General features: G+C 40.8%; 1 protein-coding gene across 5 annotated transcripts in view; it reads left to right on the top strand.

Annotated features, from left to right (window-relative positions):
* The window catches only part of PDCD1LG2 (programmed cell death 1 ligand 2), a 96,913-nt gene that overhangs the window by 35,464 nt on the left and 40,589 nt on the right, over positions 1-20,860 (top strand). For 3 of the 5 annotated variants that reach the window (XM_061425364.1, XM_061425363.1, XM_061425365.1), the window contains exons 4-6: positions 712-978; positions 9,455-9,592; positions 12,798-12,847. In XM_061425364.1, coding sequence (XP_061281348.1) covers positions 712-978; positions 9,455-9,592; positions 12,798-12,847 — 455 coding nt within the window. The remainder of the gene's footprint in view (positions 1-711; positions 979-9,454; positions 9,593-12,797; positions 12,848-20,860) is intronic. The other 2 variants (XM_061425366.1, XM_061425367.1) reach the window with 1 other exon arrangement.

Here is a 20,860-nt window from a genome sequence, read left to right as displayed (position 1 = left end):
TCAAAACTCATCAACCCCCACCTTCAGCAGGAGTGAACATAAATCTTTCCATTAAAAGGTCCAGAGATAAGAAAGGAAACTGCAAACAAAAGCAAACAAACAACACAAAAAACCCAAATCCAGATGAAACCAACGGGGGCCAAGATGGCAATGAATCTGACCTCCCACAGATGTCTAGGTCTTCATTTTTCTCTCCTCCGAATCTTGAAGAAGAAAGAAGAAAGGGGGAAGTGGAAATAAAATTTCCTCCTGAAGATGTTAGAAAATACTAAATAAAGTGGGATGTAGGGGTTATCTAATGATTTTGTTTATCCATCGTCTTTTTTTCCTCCAATCTCTGACTGTGAGATAATTTACAGCCACAGATTGTGATAGGATAAAGCACCACTGAGATTTGAAATCAAGCCTCGATTGTGCATAATTGGCTCCACCAGTTAATAACTCTGTATCTTAGAGTGAAATAAACCTCTCTAGCCTCAGTTACCTTCAACAAAAATTGGGAATATTGATGATGCTCTTTTGTTGTAAAAGTTAAATTATTCAGTGATGTAAAAGAGCATGATATCTGGGACACAGGAAATGTTTTAAAAGTTAAAACCATTTTTATTTAATATTGATAATGATAATTTATTTCATATGACATTAAGTACAGGGATCTATAGGAGTCAGAAACGAGAGACTTATTTCTTCATTTTTTTTTTTTTGTCCCAGCTTCCTACAAGAAAATAAACACTCGCCACCTCAAGGTCCCAGGGACAGATGAGGTAGAGCTCACCTGCCAAGCTGAAGGCTATCCCCTGGCAGAAGTGTCTTGGCCAAACATCAGTATTCCTACCAACACCAGCCACACCAAGACCTCTGAAGGCCTCTACCAGGTTACCAGTGTTCTGCGCCTAAAGCCACACCCCGGCAGGAATTTCAGCTGTGTGTTCTGGAATGCCAATGTGAAGGAACTCACTTCAGCCACCATTGTCCAAGGTAAGAGCTGCCCACACTTCCTAGCTCTACCAATCCGGGTTCAGGCAAGAAATGGATGACACAGTCAGAATGAATAACCTGAGAAGACTGTAATAAAGGGAATGATTAAGGTTTAGAGAAACTACTAAAAATAGGATAGGGCACCTGGGACTTCAAAAGTCATGGAGCTGTACTGCCCTTGCCTCCAGGAGAGGCTGCTGGAACCTGGAAGAGGGACCTGGGGCCTCCAGTACAGGGGTACTGCCAGCTGCGGCCACTCCCAAGAATAGAAAGTGATGAACAGATGCCCCAACCTTGTTCTCCCACCCTCCAGTCTCCTGCTGGAGTCTCCCACTGGCAGAATGCAGGTGAGGTCAGAGAACAAGGAAGTCCTCTGATATGTTCATAAGGTCAGCCTCTCAGAGCTTAGAATAGAGTGTTAGAGTGCAATGAATGGACCCAAAGAGGAAACTGAAAATACCCAGCACAAAGGCTGATCACTTTGATTCAGGCATAATGCCATGTGTCAGCAGTATAAATATTACTTTGCTGGCTTTTCTGCCAGCCAAGTGGTTTTAGAGTTTTCCAGGAAAACTGACCTCTTTAAAAAAATCACTTATAGACTTCTCTGGCTATGCCGAATCCTATACTTTAGAGCTTCATGCATCAGTAAAATTTATAACAGTTCTCATAGTCTGCTAATTTTTTATCTGCTAAGAACATTCATTTGACAAATAAGAGCAGCTAACATTTAGTATTAGGTCATTTAGTATCAGCTAACATTTAGTATCATAATCATTTTATAAGACAAGTCATTTTTTTGCAGAGGCATAAGTCTCCTATTGTTCCACAACCATCATGGGCTTTATTTTTTTTAAGAATTTTATTTATTTATTTAGCCATGTCAGGCCTTAGTTGTGGCATGCAGATCTTTCCTTGCAATGCATGGACTCTCTAGTGGCGCACAGGCTTAGTTGCCCCAGGATATGTAGAATCTTAGTTCCCTAACCAGGAATCAAACCCATATCCCTGCATTGCAAGGTGGATTTTTTAGCATTGGAACACCAGGGAAGTCCCCACTGTGGGCTTTAGACAACACAAATTTATTAGCTCACACTTCTGGAGGTCAAAATTCTGAAAAGAGCTTTACTGGGCTCAAATCAAGTTGTCCTGGGATTGTAGAGGCTCTAAGAGAGAATTCATTTTCTGGATTTCTCCACTTTTGGGAGGCTACCTCCATCCCTTGGCTCATGGCCTTTCTTTCCACCTCCAAAACCAGCATTAGATTTCTGCTTCTGTCATCACATCTCTTTCTTTAACTCTCTTGCCTCTGTCTTCTACCTCTTAAGGACCCTTGTGATTACATTAGATGCCCCTCCAATACATACCTCAACCTGATAATTCAGGATAGTTTTCCCATTTCAAGGTCCTTAATATAACCACATCTGCACAATCCTTTGTTATGTAGGATAATGCATTCATAGGTTTCAGAACATGGACATCTTTAAGAGGAGCCATTATTCTGCTATCTTACCAATAAAGGATATAATTTCAGAACAAAGACAGTCCTTAGTAGTGATTAAATTCGACTTTACAGAAGATTTGATATATTATCATTATATTCCACTATTTACTCTCTATCTTAGTTAGATAAAAGGGCTTATGATGAGGACTTGTGTGGCATGCAGGCATTTAGGTATTGACCCAAAGGGGCAGAAGTGAGATGTTCAAAAATTAAGACAGGAAAGAAGGAAGAGAAAATAGAAGGGTGCATTATTCCAATTGTTGGCATGAACAGTAGAAGCTGAAATACTCAAGAACCTCATGAGAAGTGTATAGATCATCTCCTAAAATGTTAACTCAAAGAGCTTCAGACTGAAGGACTAATCTTTTGCTTTCACCCCCAGTGGTGAGCAGTTGTCCCCAGGAGTATAACTTCCTTCTGCTGTGAGCTATGCACGCATGTGGGCTGAGAGAGCTCTCCCAGCATCTATGGCATCAAAGTCATTTCAGGGCAGAAAGCAAGTGTCCACCTGAGGGAGTCACTGACCATGAAGTGAGTTTAGGCCCACCCAGAATTCTACCCAATATGTGGCTAAACTCAGAAGAGAGGCTGAGAGAAAGTGAGGCAGGATGACAGTAGTCAATCCCTTGCACTGCTCAAGTCTGTCCCTTCATGCCCTGTATTCTAACTACTGTCTCCGAGCCTTTGGGCAGGGAAGTAGCTACTATCGCTGCACAAGATACATATACCAGAGTTCATGAAACAAGTTACAGTTTCTGCTGCTGCAACTGATCCCAAGCCATAGTTGATATTTGTCATCTCTCTCATCAGCATACATTCTAGCTTTCCCTCACTCAGCATTTCAGATGGAATAGTTTGTTTGCCTGGAGGGTGGAGGGAAGGAGGGGTATGGAGGTGACTCAGACTTTCAACACTGGGAAACCTGAGCCCTTAGTCCCCTCATCCTCAGCAGACTGCAGTTGTTGCAATTGCCTTTTCATTGTTATCACTGGGTATGGAAGTTACAAGACTCAGAGAATCAGTGGATCCCTGAGTTCCAGACAGTCTTCCCTGCCTCCATTGTGTAGCAGGATTGGAATTCTTCATGAGAACCATTACTTTGCCAACAAAGGTCCGTATAGTCAAAGCTATGGTTTTTTCAGCAGTTATGTATGGATGTGGGAGTTGGACCATAAAGAAGGCTGAGCACTAAAGAACTGATGCTTTTGAACTGTGGTGTTGGAAAAGATCTTGAGAGTCCCTTGGACTGCAAGGAGATCAAACCAGTCAATCCTAAAGGAAATCAATCCTGAATATTCATTGGAAGGCCTGATGCTGAAGCTCCAATACTTTGGCCACCTGATGTGAAGAACTGACTCATTAGAAAAGGCCCTGATGCTGGGAAAGATAGAAGGCAGGAGGAGAAGGGGATGACAGGATGAGATGGTTGGATGGCATCACTGACTCAATGGACATGAGTTTGAGTAAGCTCTGGGAGATGGTGAAGGACAGGGAAGCCTGACGTGCTGCAGTCCACGGGATTACAAAGAGTCAAATACAACTGAGACTGAACAGCAACAACGTGGGAATCAAGATCAGTTCCTCTACCAGTATTATTATTCTTTGCTTTGCCCGCTGGTCTGACGGTGGATAGAGCTCGAGTTGACTAGGGAGTAGCTATAACTTTACATGCGGTAGAACATGTCCCTTGGTACACAGCATCCTTGGTAGAAGTATTGGCCACTAGGGAGCTGGAATTTTAATCCAGGGCAACCTAAATTTGTGGATAGGAGAAGCAAAGACTCTACAAATAGGTCACTGGAAAAAGTGATGAGAGGAAACAACCCTCAGCACTGGGGAAGCCCTGGCACAAAAGCAGCACACTGTTGAGGCATGGCTGTCAGGGAGAAGTGAGTTAGAACCTGCACAGAACCATCCGTCATTCAGCCACATTGAGCCATGGCTGAAATCACATGGGACAGACAGAATATGAGTTGGGGCACCAGAGATACCTGCTCTATCTCAAATTAAATTTTGTCATGGACTGGCACTGATCCACAGGCCCACTGATCCACAGACTCAGTGCCTATCTCATCATTAATTTCCTAGCATTTTTTTTCTAGAAAATAAAATCCTCCCTGATACAGTTTTAGAGGCAGCCAGCTCCATTGTCATTCCAAACCCCCATTTCCCCATCTCCCCACACTTCACTACACAATTCCAACACTAAAGTTAGCCCAGCTTCTTTCTAAGTTATTATGATGAAGTGAGAAGGCAAAGAGAGGATTCATGCTAAGGATATGGACAGAAATGAAGACATTATAAGTGTACCATTTTGAGGACCAACTTTAAGTGAAAATAATGAATTAGGCAAGTTGACCTTTCAACATTCGCTACATCTTTTATCACAACTAAGACCACCAGACTTGTCACCTTATAGAAACTGAGCTATAACTAATTTGTACCAGAGCTCCACAGACTCAAATATTAATAATCCCAGGGGAATTAGTTTTTTCCAAGAATTGTTTAGTCAACTTTCCTTTGTTATGTAGAATTTTCTGTCTGGTTGAATGTTGGCCAATATTGGATGAAATGTGGTTTTCTAGAGTGACACTTACATAAGGATCTTCACTGGGAAACAAGGGCCTGGATAAGAAGAATTTGGAAATAACTACAACCTACCCTTGTCATCACTGATTACATCAGTATTTTTCTCTTCATAGTAGAGAGGTGGACGGGCAGACTGACCATTTGTCTAGAAGCATTAAAGCAGTGAGAAGTTAAGAATGAAGTAAGCTGGCCCTTCTCTCCATGGGAGAGACCTAATAGTAGAGTCAACAATTGTGGAGGTACCTGTGGGGTCTGCATCAGAGCTTGGGAGCTCCTAGGATATCGCTCATGAATGCAGCCAGCAGGGAGATGGAGGAATCTTTGTGCAGTTAGATTCTCTGAGTTGAGAGTCGCTCTCAGCTCTATATTCATCCTGCCCCCAGTCATGGATCCTCCGCTCCAAGTAGTACCCTTTCCTCACCCTGTACTCTCTGAACCTACTTGCACCTCTCTGGTCACCATGACTTCTTTCCTCAGGCAGTTTCTTCCACACAAAATATCATTCTTCATTGTCTTCACCAGCTCTCAGGGTAGTTCAGGTAACTCCAGAGTACAAGGCATCTTTCCCTCATCTCACTTCCTAAGACCTATTTCTTTGTTTGCCTGCAACTGTGCTTGTCTTTTCTCTTTCATTGCTCTTTTATTTTCAATGCATTTTAATTGTTCACATGAGTCTTCTTTATATCCAAACTAAAGCAAAACCTGAGTGCTCTGCCCATGGTGAGTGCTCTGCCCATGGTAAGTGCTCAGTAAATGTGAGATTAATGACTTGGAGACTTACTCTTGGACTACCCCAGTCCTATCATCCCAGCTGCCAGTCTGTATGGTACAAATGATTGCCTAGTTTGTGATACAAATACCGGTAACAAAATGACCAAAGTCACACATCCTCCCATGGATTCCTTGCTTCTATTTCTCAAAGACATTTTTAAGTTGTCTTATGACTGTGCCCTTTCTCATTAATTGGCTTCTCACTGCTGACTTCTGTGACCCACACATACTTCTTCAAAAGTCAATGAATAAAACACATAGAGCAGTGAGAGTCTGGGGTGGGAGGTGCTCCAGTAGCTCCAGAATAGATGACTGAACATCCTAATTTTCAATCAGAAATTAAGGAGCAGTGACACCATTTTCCTTTTGAAACAGGGTTCCTTCCACTCGGCCAGTGATGCGTTTTCATTAGGAAATATAATGAGATGGGAGCACAGGAAATAACTATAACAAGACCCTTGTAGGGCTGGCAGAGAAGCTCTCCCAGGAGACTTGGAGGTGACTCTCTGGCAGTGCTCAGGAGCACGGGCTCTGAGGTCAGATGGACTAGAATTTCAAATCCTCTCTCTGCTACCTCCTAGCTTTGAGAACATGAACATATGACTGAGCCACCCTAGAACTCAGCCTCTCATCTGTAGAATAGGGAAAAATAATAGTAGATACCTAATAGAGTTATCATGAGGATTAAATGAAATATGTAAAGTCCTTAGCAGTCAAAAAGGATAGATACAGGAAAAAAAAAAAAAAAAAAAACCATGGTTTGTCCAGCAAGAAGCCTGGTTTCCTTATAAGTGCATGAGACTGTAGATAAGAACAGATTCAATATTTTTCCCATCACATCAGGACACATACAATTGTTATAAAACAGTCTAGAATAATATGCATTAGGATTTAGGCTAAGAGGACTTGAAATATAGTAGCTTAAAGCAGGAGTATACTTCTCTCTGATGTCACATTCAGAGACAGAAGGTGGGTCAGAGCAGGTAAGTTGCTGTATTCTATATAGTCATTCAGTAATCTAGGTTCTTTCCATCTTATTGCTCTGGCACTCTCCAGGATGTTACCCTGTTGAACTGTCAAAGCTAGGTCACTGCCACATTCATGTTTCAGCCCACAGAAAGAAAAAAAATATACCCAGTGTTTGAAGGCCAAAACACACAAAAAAACCCATTCTCTAGTCCTGAACTTAGTTCACATGGCTGGCCATACCTAACTGCAGGGAAGGCTTAGACATGTAGTCTCAGCAAAACCATGTGTCCAGCTAACACCTAGCTAATACTAGAGAAGAAACAGAGAATGGATTTAGCAGTCTGTCACAGATTTAACTAATGATAAGAAAGATTGGGCAAGGTAGACTAGATGGACAGATAGTCAATTCAGTCCAGCAAATCCTTATTGACACCTTTCATGTAGCTGGTGCTTGCCTCTAGGGGATTCAGAGATGACTTTGCAAAAGTCTTTGTTATTTCATGTACTTATATTCTAAGCAGACTGATGTCTTATTGCATGTTCAGCATTAGAAAATCTTTAAGAATAAGTAGAATTTGTGTTTGGAAGGAACTATGAGGGAACCTTACAGGACAAGGGTTTGCATAAAGGCACTGAGGTAAGGACATCTCCTGCTATGGGGACAGTAAGAACTCCTTGACTTATGGTGCTATATGCAGCAAATACTTAATAAGCACTTCCTGTGCGTGTGTGTGCTCAGTTGCTCAATTGTGTCCAACTCTTTGCAACCCCATGGACTATAACCCATCAGGCTCCTCCATCCACAGAGTTTTCCAGGCAAGAATACTGAAATGGGTTGCCATTTCCTATTCCAGGGGATATTCCCAATCCAGGGATTGAACCTGCAGATTCTTTACCACTGCACCACCTGGGAAGCCCTAGTAAGCACTTCTAAGAAAACATTAGTTACTCTGGGTTATGCATGATAAGGGCTGTTAGCTAGATATATTGTGGTGATAACTCACAGTGTATACAAATATTAAATCGTTATGGTATATGCCTGAAACTAGTATGTTATATGACAATTATACCTCAATTAAAAATTTTAAATATGGATTATCCAACGTTTAGATGAAGCAAACTTCTTAATGCTTTTTATCTTTATGTTCACTACAATCTTGAACTTAGAGACAAATACCTGTGGGGCCTGAGCTTTGGATCAGACAGATCTGGGTTTGCAGTCCTGGTTTGGCCACTTACTTAGCACTGATGTGTGCATGTGTGCTCAGTCACTAAGTCTTGTCCGTCCCTTTGTGACCCCGTGGACTTCAACCCACCAGGCTCCTCTGTCCAAGGGATTTCCCAAGCAAGAATATTGGAATGGGTTGCCGTTTCCTTCTCCAGGGGATCTTCCCAATCCAGGAATCAAACCGGCGTCTCCTACTTGGCAAATGGATTCTTTACCACTGAGCCACCAGCCCACTAGCAGTGATGACCTTAGATCTTGGAGCCTTACTTCCTCAACTCTAAGATGAGTGCCTCAAATTAAATGACACCTAGTCTCTTCTTAGCTAAAACTCTCTGTGGTTCTCAGATAGCACTATGATGGGAGAAGGGGAAGACAGGGCAGGACTGAGCCCTTCCTCGAGAGCAGTTTTGGCAGACTTTTCCAGGACCAGGCTATGACACTTATTCTTTTTATGGCCGTGCCCAGGCCGTCAGCAGTGAGAGTGCAGACACCCAACCACTGAACAGCCAGGGAATTCCCTGTTATGTTTATTCTTTATGAGTTACTCCATAAGGCAAAATTCAGCCTGTTGGAAAGGGCACAGTTTACTTGAGTATGCTTCCATCTCCCTGTAGTGAACCCCCATCCAGGCCTGTCCTTGGTCAGTCTGGAGCCCTCATTCCAACCAGAGCATTCCTTTAAAAGGCTTTCCCCAGCCTCCAAACTTACTCTTCTCATCCACCTCTCTACTAAACTCATCTCTTCCTCAGTGCCAGACCTTGATTCCCTGAGAAAAGGAAAATGGCTAGCTGTAATGATTCACATTAAGATACGATATTCTGTTTTTTCAAAAGGATCCTCTTAATCCTAGAGGTTGAATAACTGATCAGATATATTCTAAGCATCATGAATGCTTGATAGTGGAGGGGGAGACATATTCGGGCTGAGGGACTATCCTACTGTAAAAAGAGAGATGATGAAGGAGAAACAGCAAGGAAAGAAGGAAGAAAAAGAAAGAAGGGAAGGAAAAGGAAGGAAGGGAGGGAGGAAGAAAGAAGAGAAAGAAAGAGAACATAATACAGTAGGTATATAAGACTGGTGAAAAACATGGAATGTGGAATCGGGCAGCCTGGACTATATCTCAGCTATGTCACTTAATGTGTAATTTTAGGAAGGTGTGCTAGGTCTCTGTGCCTCACTTTCTTCATCAATAAAATGAGAGTTATAGTACAGCCTGCCTCATAAAGTGGTCATGAAGAGTAAAGAAGCTGATACAGACGTCATTCATATAGATACAGCATTCATAGAAAAATACCTGGCATGGAGTAAACGCTCAATGCAAGTTGGCCGTGTTGGTTATAACTCACTTGGCTGCACTGTTGGTTTGCCTCTGAGTTACCATACAGTGGGATTCTGGTGCTTTTTCTTTCTGCCAGGTCCTCTGGAAGACCCCAAGATCCCTTCATCTTCACTGCTTCATGTTTTCATTCTCTCCCTCATCGTTGCTCCCATATTCATAGCCATAGTGGTAGCCCTAAGAAAACGACTCTGCCAGAAGTTGTATTCTGGAGAAGGTAAGTGAGTTTTATTCATGGTGACCAAGTAGACTGGGTGTCTGCAGTGTGAGGCCCTGTTTGGCCCCACTGACTTGTAGCTTCACACTGTGTCCACTCAGGGCTCATGAGTTTCTTGGGGCTTGTCTTGATGATTATTTCCCAGGAGAAAATGCCTGTGGTCTTCAGTAAGATACAATTTTTTTTGAATAAAAATATTGATAAAAGTAAAAATTAAAAAACTGAATATTTTTGAATGAGTGCTTAAATGGTTTGCTTTGTTCTCTGAGCCAAGAAGTGTCATCAGCCTCATGAGATCTGTGTTATTTGGGCAATGCGGATGGTTGTGCAGTCAGAGTTCACTGGTGGGAGGATGGCAGGATCCTTCATGAGGACTCCTTTAGTTCTCATTCCTCCTTTGCCCATTCTGGGTCTGAGCTGGGCTGAGCTGTCCTCTTCCCCACAGGAATCTGAATCTTCTGGTTGGGTAAGGAAAGGAAAGAAGTGTGAGGCCATCTGGTGTAGGGAAAGCACCTGACTGGTGGTACCCTGAGATCTTCCAGCAGCTCCCTCCTCAGCCCATCACAGGCTCGCCAGCCTATTCCCATTTCTCTGTGACAGTGAGGCAGAGCATGCCTCTGGTGTTTGAACCCAGGCCAGAATACCTGCAAGCCCATCTGGTGCTTTCCTAAACAGGGCCTTTCCTACACAGCACCCAGTGAGCCTCCTCCCAAGATCTCTACACAGCCTATAGAAAAGGAAATAGCAGCTAGGAATAATTCACTAAGAATTTGAAGTGGTCACTATTTGAGGACTGGGGGGCTTTTCAGTGATTGTTATCCTACATTTACAATCTAACTTCTATATTCTCATCTGCCATGAAATATTGTCATCATCTATTTGTCCGTTGACCTACGTGTGCATTAGCTTGGGTAGTAACCACAAACCCTCTACTGTAGAATCCAAGATCCACGAACTGTTGTCAAAAGAAAGAGGGGGTTTGGGGAGGAAGGAAGAAGGGAATAAGGGAGGGAGGAAAGGAGAAAAAATGGGATAGGGAGAAAGAATGGAAGTAGAGGAATTTTAGGGTCTTGCCCAAAAAATCTTGGACTAAACAGAATCACTTCTGAAAATCTGTGACTTCAGAGAGTCATGACAGATGCACCTCATCAGAACCTTATTTTCTGTATTCTTTTTCTTTTTTTGGCTGCACTGGGTTGTCGTTGCTGCATGGGCTTTCTCTGGTTGTGACAAGCAGGGGCTACTCTAGTTGCAGTGCATGGGCTTCTCATTGTGGTGACATTTGCTGTGGAGCACAGGCTCTAGAGCGTGTGGGTTTCAATAGTTGTGGCATGCGGGCTTAGTTGCTATGTAGCATGTGGAATCTTCCCGGGCCAGGGATCAGAAACCTGTCCCTTGCACTGGCAGGCAGATTCTTAACCACTGAACCACCAGGAAAGTCCTGCATTCCTCTAGTACTTCCCTCATGTGTACCCCTCAGAAGCATTTTATAACCAAGGTTCCAGGCTTGGGGCCTGAGAACCCATTAGGCACCTCATAAATGAGCAGCAGATTTTTTATCCTTACTCTCTGAGAAAATGAAGTAGAGCCACATTTCTTAAAGATAGAATGGAGAAAAGAAGTCTTCCCCTCATCCCTCATCCCAATTTCAAATGTAAGTAGCACCAAGTTGGGTGTGAGTCTCAGGCACCAACTAGAGTGGGAGAGATTTGTTACTAATAAGAGTTAAGTGAATACATTTTCAAGTGATTTATTTTTTAATAAACTAAAGTGAAATCACCATTGCTACGTAATAGCCCTCTGTAACTCTTGTGCTTTGGGATCTGCTCTCTTAGAAGGGAGTATACAAGTACACATGAATTCAAGGACTATGGTTTCTCATTTTCATCAGTATATGTCCAGTGTCTAAAACATTACCTGGCATATACAACAAAATTGTTCAATAAAATTTTAGACTTTGAACCTCTGATGTGCAGATATGTATGCTAACCTGCTCTATACTACATGGTCATATGTGGTTATTTAAATTAAACAAAAATTCAAGTTCTGGGTCATATTTTAAGTGCTCACATATTGTAAGTGTTCAACAGTCACATGGGGCTAGTAGCTACTGTATGGGATAGAGAAGTATTTCTAATTTCTATTGGATTTAATAAACATAATATGATATTTCAATAAATATGATCATAAAAAACCTAACATATTAGAAGAATTACTATAAAAATTTCTAATGTTTGCACTTTATTTCTATACCTATCTCATTGTGGACTGTTAATAATCAACTCGCCCACCAGTACTAGCCTGTGCACCACATTTTGCCCTAAAAGACTGAGCCAGAGCTTTGCAGAGATTTAAACCAAAGCCCAAATATATTGACTAATGTTTGCATGAGAATCACAGAGAATGACAGCACTGACCTCAGGAGTTAGAGTCCTTCACTGAATCTCCAACATTCAAGGGCAATTCCTATAGCTTAGCCATTGACCCCTTTCAAATACAAATGCTCTTGGAGGAGATTACAATGCTGGATAGAAGCCCTCTAAATCTGGGCCAAGGTCAAGATGGATACAAAGGAGTTACTAAGAAGCTGACATGCAGAACAAAAGCAGATTAGGGATGGACTGAGTTCAGGAACCCAAGCAACTGCAGCACATGGGTATTGAACCTTGTAAGAAAATCAGAATAAGAGGGAATGTGTGAAATCAGGGCTTGATAAAGAGATAAAGCCAGGGAAACAATGATGAGCAGCAACCAGTCTTGTGAACTTGTGTTTCTGCTCCCAAAGTTACTTTGAACCAGTATCAGTCAATTACACCTTAGTATAGATTTATTGATTAGACCTTCTGCTCTGTGTAGGGAAGACAGGACGGAAGTGGTATTCAAGACTAAAGTAGAACAGGGAGAGAGAATTTCAGAGGTATTTCCTGGGCTAAATACCCAAATTAGCAGTCCCTCAGCCTCTGAGGACCTGGGGGCCTGGGCAGACAAGGGAATGGGAAGTAAGCCGAGGCCTTCTTTCTTCACAATTTTCTCCTAAGAGTATGGTTTTAGTTTGTATCCAGCCTGAGGTCTCAAACCATGGTGGAAATTTATGCTTCTCTATGTGGATTTATTTGGATTTACTTTTTGTTCTGCCATTATTTCACCTATAAACAGAACAGTTTCCTTGTTAATCTTAACCACCCCTGGAATTTTTCTTTTTCAGATTCAACAAAAAGATCTGCCACCATGGTAAGGAGAGAAGTGGACAGAGCTGTGAGTAATCATGATTTTTCTTTTCTTTTTCACCTTCTCTTCTCTCCCAGATTAAATTAAGAAATAAAACCTCTGCTTTGTGGCACCAAGGGCAAATAGCCTGGGCAGAATCTTCCTGCTAAGTGGCATTTAGTTTCTCTTGCAATCCTGCATTGTTCCATACCTTTCTCGGAAAATAAAGATGGTGTCAGTTGAAAAGCCACAGAACAACTATATAGCCTTTAGTCTGTTTATATTCCTAAGCACTCCTAGAAGATAATGCACGGGACATCTGGGCTCAAATTAGAAACATGGTTAAATTTAACAGCAAAAGGAAGATAGTTTACTGTGACACAATCAGCAGCTGGGATTTTTGCAGTAGTCGTTAAGTCACTGTGGGTTGTGGGTTAAGGGTATTTCTGGAGATGTAGAAGTCTCTTCATGAGATTGAAAGGCTTGGAGCTGGAATTTGTGGAAGAGAGAGGATGTGATCTAGAGGTCAGGAGAGGTGGGGTTGCTGAAACCATTTAGCTTCATAGGATGGAAAGCATAGACACTGGGGAAGTGATCTGTTGGAGATCCACGGCTCTAGGTCACATAGTAAAATGGGTATTTCTGGCTCTCTTGGGAAAGCTTCCTTTGCCTGAAATCTAGGGATCATATGGTATCACACATGACGTTATGAGTTTACCACAATAATGATAGGCAATTCGTAGACATTTCTAAATAACTATGTATTATCAGCTGCTCAGAATATTAAGAAGTGTTTATTTTTGAATTCTTTTGAATATATTCCCCAGATTCCAGGGACACTGATTATGAAAATAACCCTAGAAAACCTTCAAATACCAGGGTCTGCATTTGGCTTATCTATCACACATGGCAGTTCATAAGCACAAAATATGACTTAAAAGAATGAAATGAAAAGAGGCTCTTGCACCCTCCCTGTCTCCACCACTTCCCTGAAAGAGATTCTTGAAAATATATCCTTTTGCTATAGACTCATTCCTGGACCCAGTGCCAGAGAAGAAATGCAGCCTAAGCTGGCTGTGCTTGACATCCCATTGCCTGAGCTTTTCTGAATCATGAGACAACTTTCAGATCAACACTGCAAGTTCTGATACAAACATTTGTTTCTTGGGAAACAAAAATCCTGTATTCCTATAAATTGATCTCCTTGGCCTCCAGGTGAGTTCCCATGAAAGAGGCCCAATATTTGCTGAATTTCATGAGGTCAAAATGTTTGAATAAGTGATTCCTTCAGCTGCTCAGCATAAGGAAGAAATAGTGCAAAACTTGAGCACAGAAGTAATAAACTCAGATGCCTATTGGGCCAGTGATGAAATGAGTAAAAACTGTCCCTAACCAAATAGGGAGTGGGGGAGGGGAGGGATTTTGACAAATTGGAGAGCACTTTCCCTGTCAGTTTAGCACTAGCCTTACATTGCCAGAGAAGAAATCCGGATTTATATATAAAATATCTTAATTATTAAATGCTAGCTGAAAGTATTTCAAATAGCAAACAAACTAAACAAAACATGCCTGTAGGTTAATTGAGCCTGTCGATCAGTTTTCAAATCTTTTCCTAGAAACATAATATTGTAAGGGAAGAGTTTAGAATCTGAGTAATGAAGGCAGAAACACCTATTTGAGGAACTGATTACTCAACAGCTTGCTGCCAACCTAAATGTCTCTCCTGTGACCTGCCACATGGTCTGAATATTGCAGTTATACAGTGAGGGTATCATAGTCATTTTTAACCAGTAGAGCTCCTTTATAAACAGAGAAATCTCACACTCTCTTTTAATGGTTGTCTGAAATTCAAAATAAAGTAACTATCTTGATCAAAAGGCAAATTAAAGAAATGGGATTCATTTTCTCCATCCCCTGCCCAACCCACTGCCCCTCCACAATTATTTACTCACACTCTCTACCTTTTAACCTGGAGGAAGGAAGAGTCAGGGAGGTGAAAGTGATGCTTCTCCTCTTCCTCCCTCACTCCTCCTTGACACTTACCTGAGAGTAGTAAGAGGTCAGGACCAGTTCTATATATAGAACTGGTATCTTAGTTCTATATATATATATATATCTTATATATATATAGTTCTATATATCTATATATATCTTATATATATATAGTTCTATATATCTATATCTATATATATATTCTATATATATAGAAGATACAGATAGGAATGTGCCTGGTACTATTACCTATAACAGCGACAAATTAGAAGTAATCAAATATGAATCAAAAAGAGAAAAGATGAATAAGAAGACTAGACAATAATTAAAATGAAAGCACCAAAACCAGATGTATTTTTGAGATGAATAAATCTGAACAATATAATTTTGAGAGGAAAGATAGATGCAGAAAGGCATAGATAGCATATTACCAATGACAGAAAGTTCAGAAACATGCAAACAACCTTAAGTAGTGTATATGGGAAACAGTCATATGTACAAAGTACAAAAGAAGTACAAAAATAGCATGGAAATGGTAAACATCAAATTTAACCTCCTGAATGAGTAGTGGATATATGGATGTTCATTACATTATTCTCTTTATTTTATACCTGAAATATCTATTTAAAGAGGTCACAATTAAAATTCAAGACAATTTAGATTTAAATTTTTCTGTGATCTAGCTACATAATCTTAGGTAAAATCTGCCTCTTCTCTGTGCTTCAGTTTTGTCATCTGTAAATTGAGAAAGTTAAATCAAGTCCAGGAGGGCAAACAAGCCTCATGTCAGGTGCGGGGAATGCCTGGAGCAGAGATGAAGATAGTTTGGGAGACCGTTTCAAGATGCAAATTGTAGTGATAGAAGGATGAATAATGTCTGCCTTGGGTGCAGGGTGGGAAGAGTTGAGGGCCTTGGCCATTTAATGACAAATGTGGAGGGGATGTTTTTCATTTTTTAAAAAAACTGTGTTTATCTGTATTTCTGTTCATCTTTATCATGTACATACGTACATGACATTATTTTATGGTCTATTAGTACTTGTTTTGATTGCATTCAAAGTTATTTTCAGATTGATTGAAGTCTTTCTAATCATGTTTAGAGCTGCATAAAATATAGAACTTGGTTGATGATCATTAGCAAAGTATTAAAGGAAAAATTATTTTTATTTAGTATAATGTATTATGGTTTTGTCAAAGCAGATACAAATGTGTTAGATTTTCAGTAGATGCTTTTTTTAAAGTTCTTCCCTAAAAAGTTGCTCATCAGTTATTAACTCTTTATTGAGAACTGATTTAACATTTGGAATAATATCCCCTGGGAAGAAGAGGGAACAGGACATGGAAATACTGATTTGAGGGATGGAAAGAGAATAGCTCTGGGGCCAAGTGTTTGGACAGCCAAGAAAACTTGAAATGTGTTTCTGGGGATGAGGGGGGCACTTCATGCTTCTCCGGAAGAACAGAACCACAGAACTACTTGTTGTTTAGTCACTAAGTCACATCCAACTCTTCTGTGATCCCGTGGACAGTAAGTAGCCTGCCAGGCTCCTCTGTCCATGGGATTTCCCAGGCAAGAATACTGGAGTGAGTTGCCATTTCTTTCTCCAGGGAATCTGCCCAACCCAAAGATCAAACCCATGATTCCTGCATTACAGGCAGATTCTTAGCCTGAAAAGTATGAAATCTGTAGGGCTGGCAGGTTGGGAACTCGGGTAGAATTTTTTATATTACAATCTTGAGGCAGAATTCCTCCTTCTCTGATTGCTGTTAAGGTCTTCAACTGATTGAATGAAGCCCACCCATATTATGGAAGGTAATCTACTTTATTTAAAGTCAGCTGATGGAAATAAATGTTAATTACATCTGTTATACAAAATACCTTCAGAGCAACATCTAGACTAACATTTCACCAAATAGCTGGGCACAGCAGTCTAGCCAAATTAACATAAAATAAACCATCACAGGCATCAAGAAATGAGGGGGACATTCTTGCCTGGAGTAAGTCAGTTTGCCAGACTTCCTAGAGCCTTTGAAAATACAAGTATGTGGCCATGTATTTTCTGGTCACTCCAGTTTTCCAAATGACCAGGGCTTTGTCTAATACCCGCTCATCCATGCAGCTGGCACTCCAGATTTGCATGTAGGCTATTTAGGGGTTTTTGTTTATTTCAGCAAGATGTTTTTCCCTCAACTCCCTGCCTGTCAACCATTCAGTAACAAAAGGGCATCTGTGACTTCAGAATCTACCACTTTGTATATTTTGAAGTAATGAATATCTGAGTAGATCTAGAGGGGGTAAAAAAAAAAACAAACCCAAACTTGTAGCCAAGAAATTATTTGATAAAATCAAACAAGTTTTTTGAAAAAATAACTTTTACTTCTCAGTAAAATGGACAAATTATAAGAGCTGGACTTGACTTAACTAATATCTTGTTTCATTGCCAACACCCAGTGAGAACTATAGATAGATATGTATACTATGTATAGATAGCTTTGGGAAGTCCCCTTGAGTGGAGCAGCACACCCCTACACTGTTTTCATCATCAGGCCAGTCTTCTGTCTCTTGACTAGATTTGAGCTCTTTTGCATGGCTTTTCAGGCCATCCTTCTCCCTTTCCTGTCCCCAAGTCATGCTCATTCCTACCTTTGCGCCTTTGTTCATGTTGTGTCTCCTGCCTGGAATGCCCTCTTCATTCCTTCTTGCTGACTCAAACTCAAACTTCTTGTAGGATCTGCCTTAGTATAGAATAATAAGTTAGCATTATTATTGTTTTAATGCCAGACCACTGTTCTAAACACTCTAGAGGTACATTTAATTTTCACAGTAGCCCTATATACTTCCTCCCACCATCTCCAGTCTCAGAGATGAGGAGATACTTGTGCAAGGTCATATGACTAGTGAATGCATGGGCCAGAAAATAGACCGAAGTATGCCAGTACAGAGCCCATGCCTGTACATTAAACTGTCCTCCCTCTCTTAGTCTGTAAGACTCTCTGCAGCTCGGCCCTCTTTGTTTTTCCCTCTGCATTGTACACACAGTCTATACCTCTCTTAAGTGCATGGTCACAGCATTATTTCCTGGCTTCTTCTAAGTGTACATGTTTTATATCTACTTAGTCAATGAAATGAAGTGAGATATTACTGTTAATTAAACTATTGGGTATTTGGTTTTGTCTGCTTTATTAGCTGTTTTTCTACACTTCTTTTAGCTTATTCTATGATCAGTTTAAAAGAAAGTGACTGATTTTGACCAAATTAAGCTTGCTACTAAAAAATCTTGTTTAATTTTAGTTGAGTTTGCCAATTCAAAAAAGAACAACTTATAATGATTTCTAGAACATTTGTCATACTTTAGTAGGCACCTATTAATGAGAATCAACCACAGTTAACACTCTCCTACCCACTGGTGTGTATTGATAAAAAAATAAGAGTAGGCAACCCATGGCCAGGGGGTCAAATCCCCACCTGTTTTTGTAAACAAAATTGTTATTAAAACTTAATCATGCTTTCCATTTTCATATTGTCCCTCCCCCCTAATTTCCCATCCGTTCCTCTGCTTCTTATGGTAGAGTTGAGTAATTGCCACAGAGACCATATAGCCCATACAAATCTAAATTTTTTATAATCTGGCCCTTTACAGAAAAAGTTTGCTGTCTCCTGACCTAGAGGTACTCCCAGGCTTTACACTTCCTTCCACACTAAATGTAATGGGTTGGTCAAAAAGTTCCTTCAGGGTTTTTTGTAAGATATGGAAAAACCTGAACGAACTTTTTGGTCAACCAAATACTTCTTCCTGAGCTAAGTGATACAATGTCACCCCCACTCCTTTGTCAGCTTCATGAAGTCTAAGGCCAGAGCCCACCGGAAGTTCTTAGGCCAAGCTAGCCTCTCACTCTCCGACACAGTCTCTGCTACCCTAGCTCTGCCTCACCCCCAAAAACCACCACTGGGGGACAGTGTTAGGTTCTCGGCTTTCCAGGAGCAATCCTGGGCCTTCATATTCTTACTCATTATCATTTCAGAAGATGAAGTCTTGGGACTTGCTCTGACCATGTTCTTTGGACATATTTCATTTCATTTCTTTAATTTTAATTCTTATTGAAGTATAGTTGATTTACAGTATTGTGCTAGTTTCAGTTGTACAACAAAATGATTCAATAATACATATATAGTCTTTTAGATTCTTTTCCATTATCAGTTCAGTTCAGTTGCTCAGTCATGTCTGACTCTTTGCAACCCCATGAACTGCAGCACACCAGGCCTCCCTGTCCATCACCAACTCCCGGAGTTTACCCAAACTCATGTCCATCGAGTTGGTGGTCATCCAGCCATCTCATCCTCTGTCATCCCCTTCTCCTCCTGCCCCCAATCCCTCCCAGCATCAGAGTCTTTTCCAATGAGTCAACTCTTTGCATGAGGTGGCCAAAGTACTGGAGTTTCAGCTTTAGCATCATTCCTTCCAAAGAAATCCCAGGGCTGATCTCCTTCAGAATGGACTGGTTGGATCTCCTTGCAGTCCAAGGGACTCTCAAGAGTCTTCTCCAACACCACAGTTCAAAAGCATCAATTCTTCGGCGCTCAGCTTTCTTCACAGTCCAACTCTGACATCCATACTTGACCACAGGAAAAACCATAGCCTCGACTAGACAGACCTTTGTTGGCAAAGTAATGTCTCTGCTTTTGAATATGCTATCTAGGTTGGTCATAACTTTCCTTCCAAGGAGTAAGCATCTTTTAATTTCATGGCTGCAATCACCATCTGCAGTGATTTTGGAGCCCAAAAAATAAAAGTCTGACACTGTTTCCACTCTTTCCCCATCTATTTGCCATGAAGTGATGGGACCAGATGCCATGATCTTCGTTTTCTGAATGTTGATCTTTAAGCCAACTTTTTCACTCTCCTCTTTCACTTTCATCAAGAGACTTTTTAGTTCCTCTTCACTTTCTGCCATAAGGGTGGTATCATCTGCATATCTGAGGTTATTGATATTTCTCCATTACAGGTTATTATAAGACACTGAATATAGTTCCCTGTGCTCTGCAGTAAATCCTTGTTGTTTGTTTTATATATGGTAGTATTTCTTCATCCCATACTCTTAACTTAAACCTCATTCCTGCCCCTTTGGTAATCATGTTTGTTTTCTATGTCTGTAAGTCTGTCTTGTAAATAAGTTCATTTGTATTTTTTTTTTGGATTCCACATGTAAGTGATATCATAAGATATTTGTCTTTCTTTGACTTACTTTGTTAAGTATAATATTCTCTGGGTCCCTCCATGTTGCTGCAAATGGCAATATTTCATTCTTTTTATGGCTAATATTCCATTGTGTGTGTGTATACACACACTCACATACACTATATCTTCTTAATCCATTCATCTATTAATGGACACTTAGGTTGTTTCCATGTTTGGCTGTTGTAAATAGTGCTACTGTGAACATTGAGATATGTGTCACACATACTTCTGGCAAGACTCTTATTCAAATAACTATTCTTGCTTCCCACCTAAGAAAGGAAGAGCTTGCTGGTTTTGCCTCACTGACCAGTGACTGAAGTGAGGCCTGATTACTGTGAGAGTGCCCAGAAGGGCTCAGTAATTCAATTAACAGCTGCTCTGGGGTGGGTTTTCCACTCCATGTTTCTACCCCTAACTTTCTAGGGAGCTCTGGGAAAGGTAGTGCCTGTTCCTGTTATTGTGAAAATCCAGACTTCTCAATCACCCAAGACGGGCCTTCAAGGCCTTAACCTTAATATTATAAAATTAAAAACTCATATAAAACTAAATGTAGCCAAGGAGATGGCCCTTTCCCATCCTTCTCCATGATGAATGTGGTAGTCATTAGTGTTATTTCACACAATTCTAGATCTCTTGCTCTTGTGTACACAATAGGATTGCACTTCTCTGTGATTAATTAGGTCATAAGTGTGGTCATATGACTTGCTGTGATCAACTAAATGTAAGCATAAGTGATGTCTGTTACTTTGGGGTAGAATATATAATAGCTAGCCTGTGCTTTGCTGTATTTTCTGTTTTCATCTGCAACATTCAAGGTAGTGATTTCTACATC

Source organism: Bos javanicus, chromosome 8 (assembly GCF_032452875.1).
Source record: "Bos javanicus breed banteng chromosome 8, ARS-OSU_banteng_1.0, whole genome shotgun sequence".
NCBI lineage: Eukaryota > Metazoa > Chordata > Mammalia > Artiodactyla > Bovidae > Bos > Bos javanicus.
Note: the sequence above shows the minus strand (reverse complement) of the source record. Positions and strands in the feature narration are given on the sequence as shown.